This window comes from Littorina saxatilis, linkage group LG4, assembly GCF_037325665.1.
Source record: "Littorina saxatilis isolate snail1 linkage group LG4, US_GU_Lsax_2.0, whole genome shotgun sequence".
NCBI classification, from domain to species: domain Eukaryota; kingdom Metazoa; phylum Mollusca; class Gastropoda; order Littorinimorpha; family Littorinidae; genus Littorina; species Littorina saxatilis.
In genome coordinates this window covers 43,890,643-43,905,121 of record NC_090248.1, presented here as the reverse complement: position 1 = coordinate 43,905,121, position 14,479 = coordinate 43,890,643, and the positions used below count along the sequence as shown (strand labels likewise).

The window sequence follows — 14,479 nt, the reverse complement described above, 5'->3', positions numbered from 1 at the left end:
GAAAAGACACGTGTAGGCCTACTGATTTATTAGTCCACCCGTCAAAGCAATGAGTTACTTCTCTGCAACAAGCATGAAGTGTGCCGTGTGTTCATGGTGGATTTAGAGTGATCGCTGTGAACAAGACTTCCAACTTGTGTAAGTGTGTGCATATGGATGTGTGTGTGTGTGTGTGTGTGTGTGTGAGTGTGTGTGTGTGTGTGTGAGTGTGTATGTGTGTGAGTGTGTGTGTGATGTGTGTGTGTGTGTGTGAGTGTGTGTGTGTGTGTGTGATGTGTGTGTGTGATGTGTGTGTGTGTGTGTGCATATGGATGTGTGTGAGTGTGTGTGTGTGTGTGATGTGTGTGTGTGCGAGCGACGCGTGTGTGTGTATGTGAGAAAGAGACTGAGAGAGAGAGAGGGGGGGAGGTGGGAACAGAAAGAGAGAGAGTGAACGAGAGAGAGAGGGAGAGGGAGAGAGAGAGAGAGAGAGAGAGAGAGAGAGAGAGAGAGAGAGACTGAGAGAGAGAGAGAGACAGAGCAAGAGAGAGAATGCAGCATGTCAAAACATTTTGAAGTGTCCTATTATTGTTGCACTGACATGCATTGTCTGTAGACCTGACAATGTCTGTATTGTGTGATACCGCCGTTATTCTATTGATGTTTGGATAGCTGTGTCCGCATGTGGTCTTATGCAATAGACCCTATCGGTATTCCAAGCTCTCGTAATCTCTCGCAAATCTTCAATAATTTTGTCTATTTCACCCAACTTAAGCAGCCTTGGGTAGTTTGTGGGATCAAAATTCAGGTACAGATTCTAATACTCACCAATATTATAAGTTGTTCGGAATATTTTGCATCAATGTGATAGTTAGACTTTAGAAAGATAATGAAAAAGATTAATCAGAAACAATCACACAAACAAAGGAACAGAAACATTTTCCTTTTTATTAGCTTGCAACACTTTTCTTGTCATTTTGTTTTTCATGTTTTGCTTAAACAGACACATAATTATATGCACATGAACAATCTCATTATGTGTGACAATAAGATTCTTTTTCAAAACAGATTTTTTAATTGATTTGAGAACAACCATACTTGTTGCAGCAAATCACCGTGAAAATAAATAGAAAGAAGAACAAATAATTGCACACATAAAATACACACATGAGAAAAACAATACATGTTCAAGCATTTATATAATACACATTTCCAACCCTCTTTTACTACTACAGACTGGATTTTGAAGACACTGACACTTTGTGTACCTAAGTGTTGCTAACTTCACCTAAATCCACCACAGTTTCCAAAGATACAACCTCGGCTAGTTCCCCAAACTGATCTGAACACCACAAACATTTATACAAACCGATGTATACTCACTACACCATACATCTTTTACCATCATACACAACTCTGTTTTTGTAACCAAGTTTTAGTGTGTGCAGTATTTCTAATTAAATTTGGAATAAAAAAGCTTTATTTCTCTTCAAAGTTATGTTTAATTCAACAGGAAATGGCTTTTCGCGGGCTGTGTAATAATCATTTAAAGAGAAACAATACGCAGATGTGAGTGGTAGACTTGACATGTCAGCGACGCTACAGTGGAACCCCCTTTTAGACCTCCACAAGTTTGAGAAAATCAGGTGGAGGAGGGAGTCTTAAAATGGAGGTCAATTTACACAGGTTATGAACACAAAATCTAAAAAAGAAAAGGTCTTAAAAGTGAGGGAATCTTAAATTTGGGGGGGGGGGGGGGGAGTCTTTCTTTCTTTCTTTCTTTCTTTTTGGTGTTTAACGTCGTTTTCAACCACGAAGGGTTATATCGCGACGGGGAAAAGGGGGAGATGGGATAGAGCCACTTGTCAATTGTTTCTTGTTCACAAAAGCACTAATCAAAAAATTGTTTCCAGTACAAAGGACTTAACATTTCTTACATACTGCTTGACTAAAATCTTTACAAAAATGGACTATATTCTATACAAGAAACACTTAACAAGGGTAAAAAGAGAAACAGAATCCGTTAGTCGCCTCTTACGACATGCTGGGGAGCATCGGGTAAATTCTTCCCCCAAACCCACGGGGGGTGGGGGTCTTAAAAGGGGGGTTCCACGGTATACAGGTGAACTTTCAACACAGTCTAACTCTTATTGAGTCAACAGAAAAATCTTACTGAGACAACCAGTAGGTTTATGCGACTAGAGACAGCAGCGACTTTTGGAAGTGAGACGTCTCACATAGTGGGTGTAACGTCAACCATTGAATAATACTCTGATGGGGGTTCTGCATATATAAGGATACTACATCATTTAATAATAATAATAAATACACAATATGTAAGAAGCTTACTTCTTCACGCTTACAACTCTGAAAGTATACGCCATCTGAAAAAAAAGCACACCTATGCTCTCAGCTTACAGCATCTCGCAAGTAAACTGAAATAAAGTGAACTTTTGGGGGTGAAAATACCGAGAAAAACAGAGCTAAAGTTCTGTTTCAACACATGAATTTGTTTCTTTTAACCCAAAATATACACAACACTTCAGAAAGTGAGAATTTAACTTTACCACAAAGTACTTAACATTTTTGAAAGTTTAAAGGTAATGCTGATGCCCATATTTTTTGACAGACATTCTTTCAAAAGTAAACACAATCAACGCACACATGCACCCACACAAAAATGAAATCTACCATCAAGTCACATTTTTTGCTTTGTATAACCACAGAAACACTCAAATATACATCTGTAAGTATGGTAAGGCACACGTTATAGAAACAGCCAAAACTTGAGTATAAACAGTACCTCTGGGTCTGGGGCAGATGAAGAGCTTCATCCTTCCTATACATACATACAGTATGTACATGCGCTATTTTTTTGCTTTTACAGTTGGCAACCCTCCATTTGTCTTGTACCACTAAGCTGAGTGTATTTAAAAGCTGTACAAATAGCCTCTTTCCAGAGAAGCGGCAATCAGCTGATTAGAAATGCAGATCGACACAAGTTTTGCCATTCTTAAGTTTGAAACATCACTGTACTACAAGTACAAACGCACCCTGAAGTTACCCTCTGAATCAAAATGCCGTCTTGGAAAAATTGTTGATATAGGTATGAAACTCCTATAACAAGAAACTAAACTGTTCATGTTATTTTCACAGCGTTACGATTGTGCCTGCATGCAGCGAGTGTAGGTTCATGGGAATAAATCATAACTCAAACTGGTCAAACCTTTGAAACAATCCAGCCAAACCTCATTAACAATGAGGTAAACGTGATGAAACTCAGTAAAATCAAAATCAATAACATTCAACAGTTATGATATGAGAAAACAGTGTAACAGGTCATTAACAATGTTACCCTTAACAACTATTTCAACTAATGGCGTTAACAAGAGTATTTATCAGAATACACAGTCTGCCTCAACTGCAACCATGGGCATGTGAAGATTAAAATCACATAAGAATAAAAACAAATAAACGATAAAATAATGCTAAATTTAAAATAATCATATCCTAATTTACTACATGTAGTCTACTCAGCTAGTCAAATTCTTCTTTAAAAAAAAAGAAAAAGCGAGGACTCTCAATCTGAGAATCTCTTCCAGCCATTGTCTTTGCTTCCATCGAAATGTTATCGAAACATGCAGGTGTCTTGCGGAAGCAAAGTTGCAAGGGAAGTTTCATCTACAAGTGAGAACCGCCTCTGTACATTCCACAAGCACAAACTCTGTCGGGTTTGCATGTGTCATGAAAGTGTGAATATCCTTGCTTTTACGGGGACAAACATTGGAGGGGCCAATCACTAGCAAGGGGTGTGTCTGTCACACGTGGACAAAAACAAGGGTTACACTCTTTTAGTTTTACAGCCCATACAAACCTGACAAGAGTTATTTCCGAAAATCTTCTATTTACATAGGGAAAGCCTTTCAACCATCAATAAAACAGTGAAACTGATAATTCTCCATGATGTAGAAACGCGCATTATATTTTTTCAGTTTTAAATTGCCTCTAGCCTTTTAAACCTGATAACCATAATGGCACTGAGATGTTTTTGTATGTCTGGCGTCTTCATATTATGTGCCATTATTAGCTCATTATTTTCAGTTCGTAAATGAAATCCATGTGTAAGGAACCAGAATGCAGTCTCCTGACTAATACATACGTATATGTGTGCATTCCCTCTTTCCTCTCATTGCCTTTATTTGAAAGCACATGCACAAATAAAATTTGAGAAGTTCACAAAAAAAAGCTTTGACAAACTGACTTGTTGAAGCAAGTTTTTCCAACTGATATTTTAGGAAATTTGTTCACATATTTAACTGAAAAGTTTGCAATCCAGTACAAAAAAACCCAAAAGGCTTGCATAATTTTAATCTGAGTGTGATCTGAATAGAACATACACTTTGGAAAGTAATTTAAACAGCAAATCAACCTAGCCGAGTAAGAAAAACAAAGAAGTGTATAACTAATGACTGCAAGTATTAAGACAAACCAAATACACTCCTAAGTCACTGTAAAATGCTTTGCAAAGCCCACATACTACATAGTTCAGGGTATGATGACTAGATTCTTTTCTTTACAATATCTCACATATTTTCCCAAGAGCATCGAACATCTACTGCATTTGTTTTTTTGTAAATCAAATATAATGCATATATATTTCCCACGTGCCTCTTTATGAACATAGATATTGCTAATATTCGTGTTTCTAAAATCAATGTTCAATCCTCACATAAAAAAAAATCTCTTCAACATCCATCCTACCATATCAAGATTATATTTCCACTAAGTTAAAAGAATATAAAACCTAAACGTTATAAAAAAAACTAAAAAAAACTCAGACACACACACAAGGATAAACAAAAATCCAGCATTGAAAAATATGCTACATTGTATTTCAATTAAAAACGTATAGCTTTAATTATTGCAGGCATTGTGAAAAGGGTCATTTTTCATTTCACTGAATATATAGATATATATATATAGCCATTTGCATCATAAGCATGCTCTATAAAGATGTGCAAACAAAAGGAATCACTGAAGTCTCCAAAGAAAAGATGGAATATCTCTGAATAGTGAATGGTTTACAATACTGAACTATAGTGAAGTATACACAAATCCAAAATAGGCAAGATTTGCATGAAATTTTACTTTGACAACGTTATCAACAACAACCATTAGGTGTAACTTATCTGTGAAGTTACTTTTCCTTTTACTGCTATTTTTGACAAGAATATACACACAAATGATAAACACATGTCAAGCACTTACTCCCCTTTATCAAATTACAAATTAATAAAAGAAGTAAACAAAGAAGGGAAATAGTACACTTCTCTGAGAAAAAGGAAATGACACTGTTCCAAATAAATGATTAAATACTCATTACAGCAACTTGATACAAAGAGAATGCCATACAGAAGCAACCTTATTCTACCTTTGAAAAGTTGCTTCGCTAAGCACATCCCAAATCAAATATTTGCCAAATTTAAGATATCAGAACATGTACCACAATTATTTCAACCCCTGCCCAGAAACACACAGACATCATTGTACATGTACCCACACTCACAACACACGCCACGAACACTTTACGTCTGCATGGTACAATTCAGCAAATATACATCCAATGACTCATTCAGAACGAGGAAAAAAAGAACACAAAATGTTTATCAACTCAAGTGTGTGAAATAACAGCTTCTGCTGATTATTTTGAACAAAAAGAGCACTTTATTATTACTGTTAGTGTTAAGTCTGCCAGCGAACGCCAAGAAGAAGTCTGTTAAGTCCATTTTCCCTGATTCCCACCTCCTTTTGGCAAGCATAGCTTGAACGCTAAACTTCACAAATGTAGAATTGTACTGAACCCATATTTACAAACACCATGACCCACTTTTTCACCCAATCACAACTCACAAGAATGCTGGTGGTATGCTCACAGTAAGAGTTCATCACAGATCTACAACAAATACCAAGTGTATGACTGTTTTTTTTTTTTGCACGCCAGTCTCGTCTTATTCAGCGCTGAATTTCAACCCTAACAAGAACAGATTGTTGAAATTAATTGTATCATAACCTGACTCATTTGAGTCAACAGTTCTGGGCATGCAACCTGAACACAGGAATCAGCCTCTAATTGTGGGGATATAGCTCAGTTGGTAGCGCGCTGGATTTGTATTCAGTTGGCCGCTGTCAGCGTGAGTTCGATCCCAGGTTCAGCGGAAATTTATTTCACAGAGTCAACTTTGTGTGCAGACTCTCTTCGGTGTCCGAACCTCCCCCCGTGTACACTACATTGGGTGTGCACGTTAAAGATCCCACGATTGACAAAAGGGTCTTTCCTGGCAAAATTGCTTAGGCACAGTTAATAATTGTCTACCTATACCCGTGTGACTTGGAATAATAGGCCGTGAAAGGTAAATATGCGCCGAAATGGCTGCAATCTACTGGCCGTATAAAATTTCATCTCACACGGCATCACTGCAGAGCGCCTAGAACTGTACCCACGGAATATGCGCGATATAAGACTCATTGATTGATTGATTGATTGATTTCAAAGTTAAAAACAAAAAGAAAACACAACAGAAAGCAGTTTGGGTAAATTCTTCATCAATTATTCCTCAGCCTGTCGTTGACTACTTCAGGATGGTAATTACAAGTAAGGAATGACGGCACGTGATATACAGTGTATTGTTATGATGAATAGTATGTCATCATCTATCGCGAGCGTTCTTTCTTCAGCACGCTCTCTTTCAAAGTTTTGAAACTTAGCCGGAATCTATTTCAAAAAACGGAATTCGAGATGGAACTTTCATCCACACATGTGCAATTATTTCACCTAATGCAAGCCGCAAAGGGCTAATATTTTTTTTCAACTTCTTGCGGAGTTGACTAAATAAAATGTAGAGTGCTGGTACACAGTATTTTCATCAAACTGTACAATGGCGTTGTGCCCTAGGCCTGGCAGTGCAGAGTGGGGTATATTATTCATGAGCAAGGGAGATTTCAGTTTGACTATCTCGTCACAAAAAGAACAGAAAAAAAGAAACAGCTGTGCAATTGTGAACTTGTTTGACACTGCTATGTACGCAATCAGTTCCAATGTAATCTGAACAAAAGCCAGAGCTATTAAATTATGCACAAGTTATGTTCTTTTCTATTTATCACTGATGTGTTACGTTAATGAAATATCCAGTCCAGTATTTTAAAGCGCGAGTGAAGTGACAGTTCTTAGGTACCCACAAAATACTGAACATTTTACATCTAATTCTATTAATTTTCACTGTATTAAAAACAGGTTATCCAAGATTCTTTCTTTCTTTCTTTATTTGGTGTTTAACGTCATTTTCAACCACGAAGGTTATATCGCGACGAGGAAAGGGGGGGAGATGGGATAGAGCCACTTGTTAATTGTTTCTTGTTCACAAAAGCACTAATCAAAAAATTGCTCCAGGGGCTTGCAACGTAGTACAATATATTCTTACTGGGAGAATGCAAGTTTTCAGTACAAAGGACTTAACATTTCTTACATACTGCTTGACTAAAATCTTTACAAACATTGACTATATTCTATACAAGAAACACTTAACAAGGGTAAAAGGAGAAACAGAATCCGTTAGTCGCCTCTTACGACATGCTGGGGAGCATCGGGTAAATTCTTCCCCCTAACTCGCGGGGGGTTTATCCAAGATTATGACTAACACAACAAAGCCTTATTGCATACTGTTGGGTATAATTACAGTCTCCATCTACACGGGTGAGCAAGCTGGAAAACAAATAACACTCCCTTCAACCTTGAGACATCTGTGATATATATAATACGCGACAAACAAGTCAGAGTTATCGACTGTATCATTGTTTTGAGTAGCAAGCTGAACAGTCCTCCTCCAGATCTGAGCCACTGGGATTGTCACGGAATTCTGACACAAGCTGAGAGCACAACAGCATTTTTGCACAATGATTGCAAAGCCAGCTGCTCTGCAGTTTTCACTGTTAACTTTCAGGTCACATAAATGTATGCAAAGCCAGCTGCTCTGCAGTTTTTACCGTTTACTTTCAGGTCACATAAATTTATGCACAAAGAATTTTCACACTGATGCTGCAGGAGGCTTCAACCTCACAATGAAGAGTTCCTGCACTGCAGACTGTAGGAGGACTCCAGTTTACGTTGTACAACACTGTGCTTGGTCCTCAGATTGGCTGTATCAGGACTGATCACATCCATTTCTAGCGTGAAATTCTGTGCAAACTCGGATAACACAGTGCGTCAAAAAGGGATAATGTCGACTGATCACATCCATTTCTGGTGTCAAATTCTGCCCAGACCCGGATAACACAGTGCGCCTTCTTCTTTGTTCATGGGCTGAAACTCCCACGATCTTTTACGTGTATGACTGTTTTTTCCCCCGCCATTCAGGCAGCCATACCCCGTTTTCGAAGGAACACAGTGCGTCAAAAAAGGATAATGTGGACTAGTATGCCGCCATCACGCGTCGCCGTTGGTTTCAGTCTGCGCCTGTGCCTGCGCCTGTGCCTGTGCTTGTGCTTTGTGCGCTGCCCGAAACTCTTTCTGTCGCTGGTGGATGATGCGTTTCATGACGCGGTACTTGTACTGCAGCTGAGCTACGGCCTCGCCCTCCTCCCGATCCAAGACGATCAAGAAGTTTTTCAGTTCTGGACTGCTGAAGTGCTCCCACTGAAACAGCAAGCAAGCGTGCGATGAAGAGATGTAACATGCTTGCAATATTACATGTTTCATTCTGTGCATGATTAGATTTAATAGACGATTTTTGGAAATAACTCTGTGGGTTGTGAAAGAGTGAATGCCCTTGCTTTTCCTGTGACAAATAACTTCACACGTACTACTGTCTACGTGTTTCCGACACATCCTTGCTAGTGATTGGCCCCTCCAATGTTTGTCCCAGTAAAAAGCAAGGGCATTCTTTCTTTCACAACCCAATCAAACCCAAGTTATTTTTGGAACTCGTCTGTTAACTAACTTTCACAGACTCCAATTGCTGGTGGGAAAAGAACTAGGAGTGTGCTTCATGCCAAAAAACACACACATTCTTTCCATCATCAAAACTAAAGAAGAAAAAAAGTCACCCGTCAAGCAAGGAAAAGACCACAAATTATGTGTGGGTGACTGACCTAAAATCTGAAATGTTCAGCAAATTGTGAGGGGAAAAAAAAGCCAATCATTTTCTAGTTTTCTCTTGGCGTTGTTGAAGATCTCAAGTCATCCTCTGATATGCTTTCCCTTCTTCTTCTTGTCACCTTCCCACATCGTGCACATTTCTGAATATATACAGGTCTTGATACTTGTGGTAAGTTTCAGCTTCCCTACTTAGAAAGTTGTTGTGGTTCTAATCAAATATACAGTTAAAAACTTGCTTCCAGCAATGGAGCTAACATGAAGAACATTAATGTGACTGTAACCTTTTGTTTTGTCCTAAATTATACGCTCCAATAACATTATTCATTATTCTTGCTTTATTTGTTCTGAAATTTAGAACATTAGCAGTCTATCTGGGTTTTTTATTTGAACATGGAAGAGTGACGACTTACCACAATTTCGCCAGTCTCATTCTCTTGAAGGACAAGGCGGTAGTGCTTGATTCGCTCCGGTTCCCAGGACATCATTGCCACCAGCGGAAAGTCCTTGTCATTGAGACGTATCAGTTTGACTGCAAAGGGTAACATACATTAGATATCAGTTGGTTACACATAAACCACAGCCTTGCTAATACCATTTGTGGCTAAAAAAGCCTTTCATTGAAGTATACCGACTCAGGAAGTATTGATGACTATAAACACCTTTGATTAAACTGTGCTATTAAGGAAGTTTGTTTGTTTGTTTGTTTGTTTGCTTAACTCCCAGCCGACCACGCTATTAAGGAAGTAATCCTGAATAAAAACAAAGCAATTTTTTTTAACATGCACAAGTCATTAAAGATGACAAGCAACATGTTTTTGTTTAGCTCCTTTAAACCTGGTCACTGCCAGTAAATATTTGTATGCAGAGCATTACCTGAATTGACAACTCACAGTGTGCCCTTGGTGTATAAATGAATACACGCCACAAGCACACATTGTTTGTTTGTTGCTTTTATTCTTCTTTGTTTTTCATTGAACGTTTGTTGCCTGTCAAAGCAAGTTACCCAGGACATGAGCCGACGTCCTACAGACAGCGAAAGGGTTAAAAGGAAACAGCAAAAGGTGTGTTCAACACTTATCTCCCCTCTCATGTGTGCTTGGCTTTCTGTCTTGCAAAGAAAACATGAACTTGACAAAGCACAAAGGCAGCAGAAAGGAGCCAAAAACACAAAAGAAATGCAGTGAATCCACTGGTTAACCATGCGGCAATAAGGCTGTTGCATTTTTTGTGCAGTTGGTGTTTTAAAAAAAGGTTCAGGGTAAATCTCAGAATATGTTCAGAAATGCCTACTTGCACTGTTTCAAAAAACCTAAGTTTAAAACTGATAACCAAGCTTTGCAATGTGAAGAAATACTGTTGTGGGGTATATGTAACTCTTGCCCTTTGGCAAGACACTGTAATTAAATCAGAAACGTTATGATACATACCTAGCTTGTTTTTCTCGTTGAATTCCTGCGAATACATGGCAAACTTGCGGGGATGGTCCAGGATGTGGAACTTCTTCAGAAGGTTGGTGATCACTTCTTTGGTTGTTGTTTTACTGCAACAGGCACAACGACATGCTATATTGATTGGAAATGGGACCATTCAGTCACGTGGGGCAAGTAGTATAGGCTTAATTGTTTCTCAGTGCTCAGATTAAAGCAATGAATTTGATGGAGAATGTTGCTTAAAGGCATACTAACGCACTACCGTGTTTACAAAGTGTAGTTTGCCCACAATCGATGTCAAACGCACCATAAGACCATATAATGACGATACGTCACCATGCGCGGACCATAATACATGCATTACAGCTTGTTCTAGCCTCTGAAAAAGTGAGGATGTCAACAAAGCCGCGGTGTTCTCTCCCTTGCATCAACGTTACATGTGTTGCCAAATCTATAAATAGGACGATCCAGATCAAAATGAAAATTCAAATATCTCAACATTTAACTCTTTCAGCCCTGCGCCCGACAGTTTGTCGGGCGCTCCTTAGCAGCTTTCAGCGCCTGTGCCCGACAAACTGTCGGGCGGCGACACGCATCTTCTCTGGCCTTGTTTCTGATCTAAAAATAAAAGACAGGTCACGAGCAAGGGAGGTAAATCTGTTCCCACTTCCTTCTGCTTTGTTTGGAGCAATTTGGCGAACGAAAATCGTCCGATTGAGTGTTTTTTGAGCATTTTTCCTGCGAAATATGAGCAACCAACGCCGCTACTCGTTGAGGCAGGTTCTTGACGAGATTTTCCTCGACGATGACACTGATTATGATGCCGAATGCGATGTTTCTTCGTCTCAATCGAGTGAAACAAGTGGTGATTTGAGTGCACAAGACCTGTGCGAGGGATTCGATGCAAATGTGAGACAGAAACATCCTGTGACTTGTTGAAACAACTGTGACAGAGTGGTGTGTTTACATACTTTTTGGTGTTGTGTTTGTGACTTGGAAGAAGGATTTCTTTGAACTTTACACAGTTCAGAAGGTACTGACTGCTACTCAACAGGTAAGAACATGCACTTATCATACAACACACAAAATTGTATGTGTCTACAACTATTAGTTGCAGAGTTAGAAGCGCTTTAAGTGAAGCACCCATCAGATTGCACTGCAGTGCCAAAACCCTCCAGGCTGGAGAGGCTGCTGAATCTGCACTGCAGTCAGGGCTGAAGGTGTTAAGGGGTCCTAGATCACAATATTTTGCAGGGAACTTAATTTAGTCTGTCTCCAGCTGTTGGTAAAGCAATTAGTGTGTATAGTCATCGAGTACATATGCCTTTAAAGTGATAATGTCTAACACAAAAACTGTCTCTCATTGCCCCAGGTTCAGGTGGGGGTTCTTATAATTTGACCACACACCTGGAATACCTTAAAATAAATGTTTGCGTCTGTGTTTTGAGCGGGAATCCCAGACTGTGTGACGCCTTTTTGCGCTACATAATTTTTGTTCTACCTTTCACCCAATAGTTTTTTATGCGCTACTGAGAGCTACAGAGTTTGTTTTGGGAGTTCCAAAATGGCACCTTCAGTGTTCTATCTTTAGTAGACAGCAAAAGTTTGAACTGCTATAAAGCATGATTCTGCAGCTGGCCTCAAATGTTCACAATGGTGGGTGTTTTTTAGAAAAAAAACATGCGAGATTCTTCCCCTTGGATATACCCATCATCACTATGGAACTTCTAAGATAGGCTCCTCTGATGATATCACACTTCTTCCACATGATGTCCCTAAATGTCTGATGTTCCATTCTCACATCCCGTAATCTTGCAACTGAATCACTTAACCCAGTACATCCCTGTCATAAAAGAACACCTACAAAAAAGAGACACATGGTACTGTAACTGTGGTAGCAGGCTAATTGCCCCCGGACAACTACCCCCTACCATGGGAATACTGCCCCCAGGACAACTGCCCCCTGAATAAAACGCACGCAAACACGTTCACGCACGCATGCATGATCATAGCAAAAAGCATGTTAACTGTCTTTCATGGCAAGTACCGCCACACAGGTTTCACTAACCTGTCAATGTGTATAGATTTGACAGTGTCACGCGGCATGTAGAATGCGACGTGCTGTGTACTCTGCTCCACGATGTGTTCGCGCGTCAACAGCTCGTAGATGGAAGGCGGCCGTGCCCCCAACTCCATCGTGATTGGCCGGATCAAGTTCAGCGTCACACGCAGGAACCCTTGGAATGCTTCCCCATCGTCATCCTGAAAATCAAGGAAAGTTTGCATATTTTTGAGGCTTGACTAGGTTTTGTGCCATTAAATCACTCTACTTAGTTCCCTTTTAACATGGTAATGTTTTTGGATTAGTTTCATCCTTATTAATCCCGTACAAATACAACACAGAACAGAGGATGAGAATAACAAAAGAATCAATGAAGATAACATCTAAAGGCATCATACAAACAGCCAGACTAATTAATGAAATTTTCTGTGTGGACAATGTTATATGGCTCGTATTCTGACCGCTACACGGAGTGAGAATCAGAAGTGAGTACCAGGACTCACAAGAAAGAGTGAACTGTTGCATGCATGTGGTTATTTGTTTGAGAGTTGCAATTTTAACCTTAGCGTAACAGGGTACATGTAGCAATTTCTCTTAAATTGTAGTAATTGCAATGCTGAAAGCGTAACAGTTGGCAGCTCTGCTCTTGGCACCTGAGAGAAGAATCATTGAAATGAACAAACCACTTCCATCCTAAACAAGAAGGGCAAACGCTCGATCGAGTCACTTTCGCAGTTCTGAATATTATATGAGGCATCAGATGGACAGGAAGAAATTGCTATTCACAACACAATGAGTCACGTTCACATAAAATTTGAGCCCGGTCACTTTTATAGTTTCCGAGAAAAGCCCAACGTTAAGTTGTGTGTTGCCGAACAGAAAAGGCTAGTTATCTCCCTTGTTTTTCTGATAACGTTCGTAAAAGGCTACAGATGTAAATACTTTGATGTAAAGAATAATCCTACAAAGTTTCAATCACATCCGATGAACTTTGTCAAAGATATAAAATGTCTAATTTTTCCTTTGACGCTGACCTGTGACCTTGAAAAAGGTCAAAGGTCAACGAAACCATCGTTAAAGTGTAGAGGTCATTGGAGGTCACGACTAAACAAAATATGAGCCCGATCGCTTTGATAGTTTCCGAGAAAAGATATAAAATGTCTAATTTTTCCTTTGACGCTGACCTGTGACCTTGAAAAAGGTCAAAGGTCAACGAAACCATCGTTAAAGTGTAGAGGTCATTGGAGGTCACGACTAAACAAAATATGAGCCCGATCGCTTTGATAGTTTCCGAGAAAAGTCCAACGTTAAGGTGGTGTCTACGGACGGCCGGATGGCCGGCCGGACAGACTAACACTGACCGATTACATAGAGTCACTTTTTCTCAAGTGACTCAAAAAGGATGATCATTGCTACAAAGATGCTGTTATTGAAACTGTACAATACAATCTGGACTTCTTACCGCTTCTAGGGCGGCTTTGGGTACAAAGTGATTGAACGTCTGGATCTTGCGTCGAAGCTCCATGCGGTTGAGCGTAGCCTGGCTGGGTGCTCTTGGCAGCTTGTCATCCGGTATCGTTCCTGATCGGTATCCACTATCCGTTTCATCCTTTTCCTGTGAGGACAGTAAAAACAGAGAGTAAACTAGTGAACTGACAAAAAGGTCGTATGATTGAGCCAAAGAGAGAATGATTTATGAAATCATGTTGCCCCACATTCGATCCAGTTACTTTGTGATGACCAAACAAGCATAAATGACGAAGAAGCAAGGAAACAAAACAAGCAAACTAAAGAAGAAAAAAATAACAAAGAAATAACAAAACATAAATAAATAAATGAATAAAGAAAGAAAGAAAC

The 14,479-nt window shown here is 39.4% G+C and overlaps 1 protein-coding gene across 1 annotated transcript in view; it reads right to left on the bottom strand.

Moving 5' to 3' along the window:
* Positions 1 to 913: 913 nt before the first annotated feature.
* LOC138964832 (uro-adherence factor A-like) overlaps positions 914 to 14,479 on the bottom strand; it is a 47,145-nt gene continuing 33,579 nt past the window's right edge. Inside the window, exons 3-7 of the mRNA XM_070336877.1 lie at positions 14,085 to 14,237; positions 12,629 to 12,822; positions 10,558 to 10,670; positions 9,541 to 9,659; positions 914 to 8,668 (exon numbers count right to left, since the gene is read on the bottom strand). Coding sequence (XP_070192978.1) covers positions 8,459 to 8,668; positions 9,541 to 9,659; positions 10,558 to 10,670; positions 12,629 to 12,822; positions 14,085 to 14,237 — 789 coding nt within the window. The 3' untranslated portion in view covers positions 914 to 8,458. The remainder of the gene's footprint in view (positions 8,669 to 9,540; positions 9,660 to 10,557; positions 10,671 to 12,628; positions 12,823 to 14,084; positions 14,238 to 14,479) is intronic.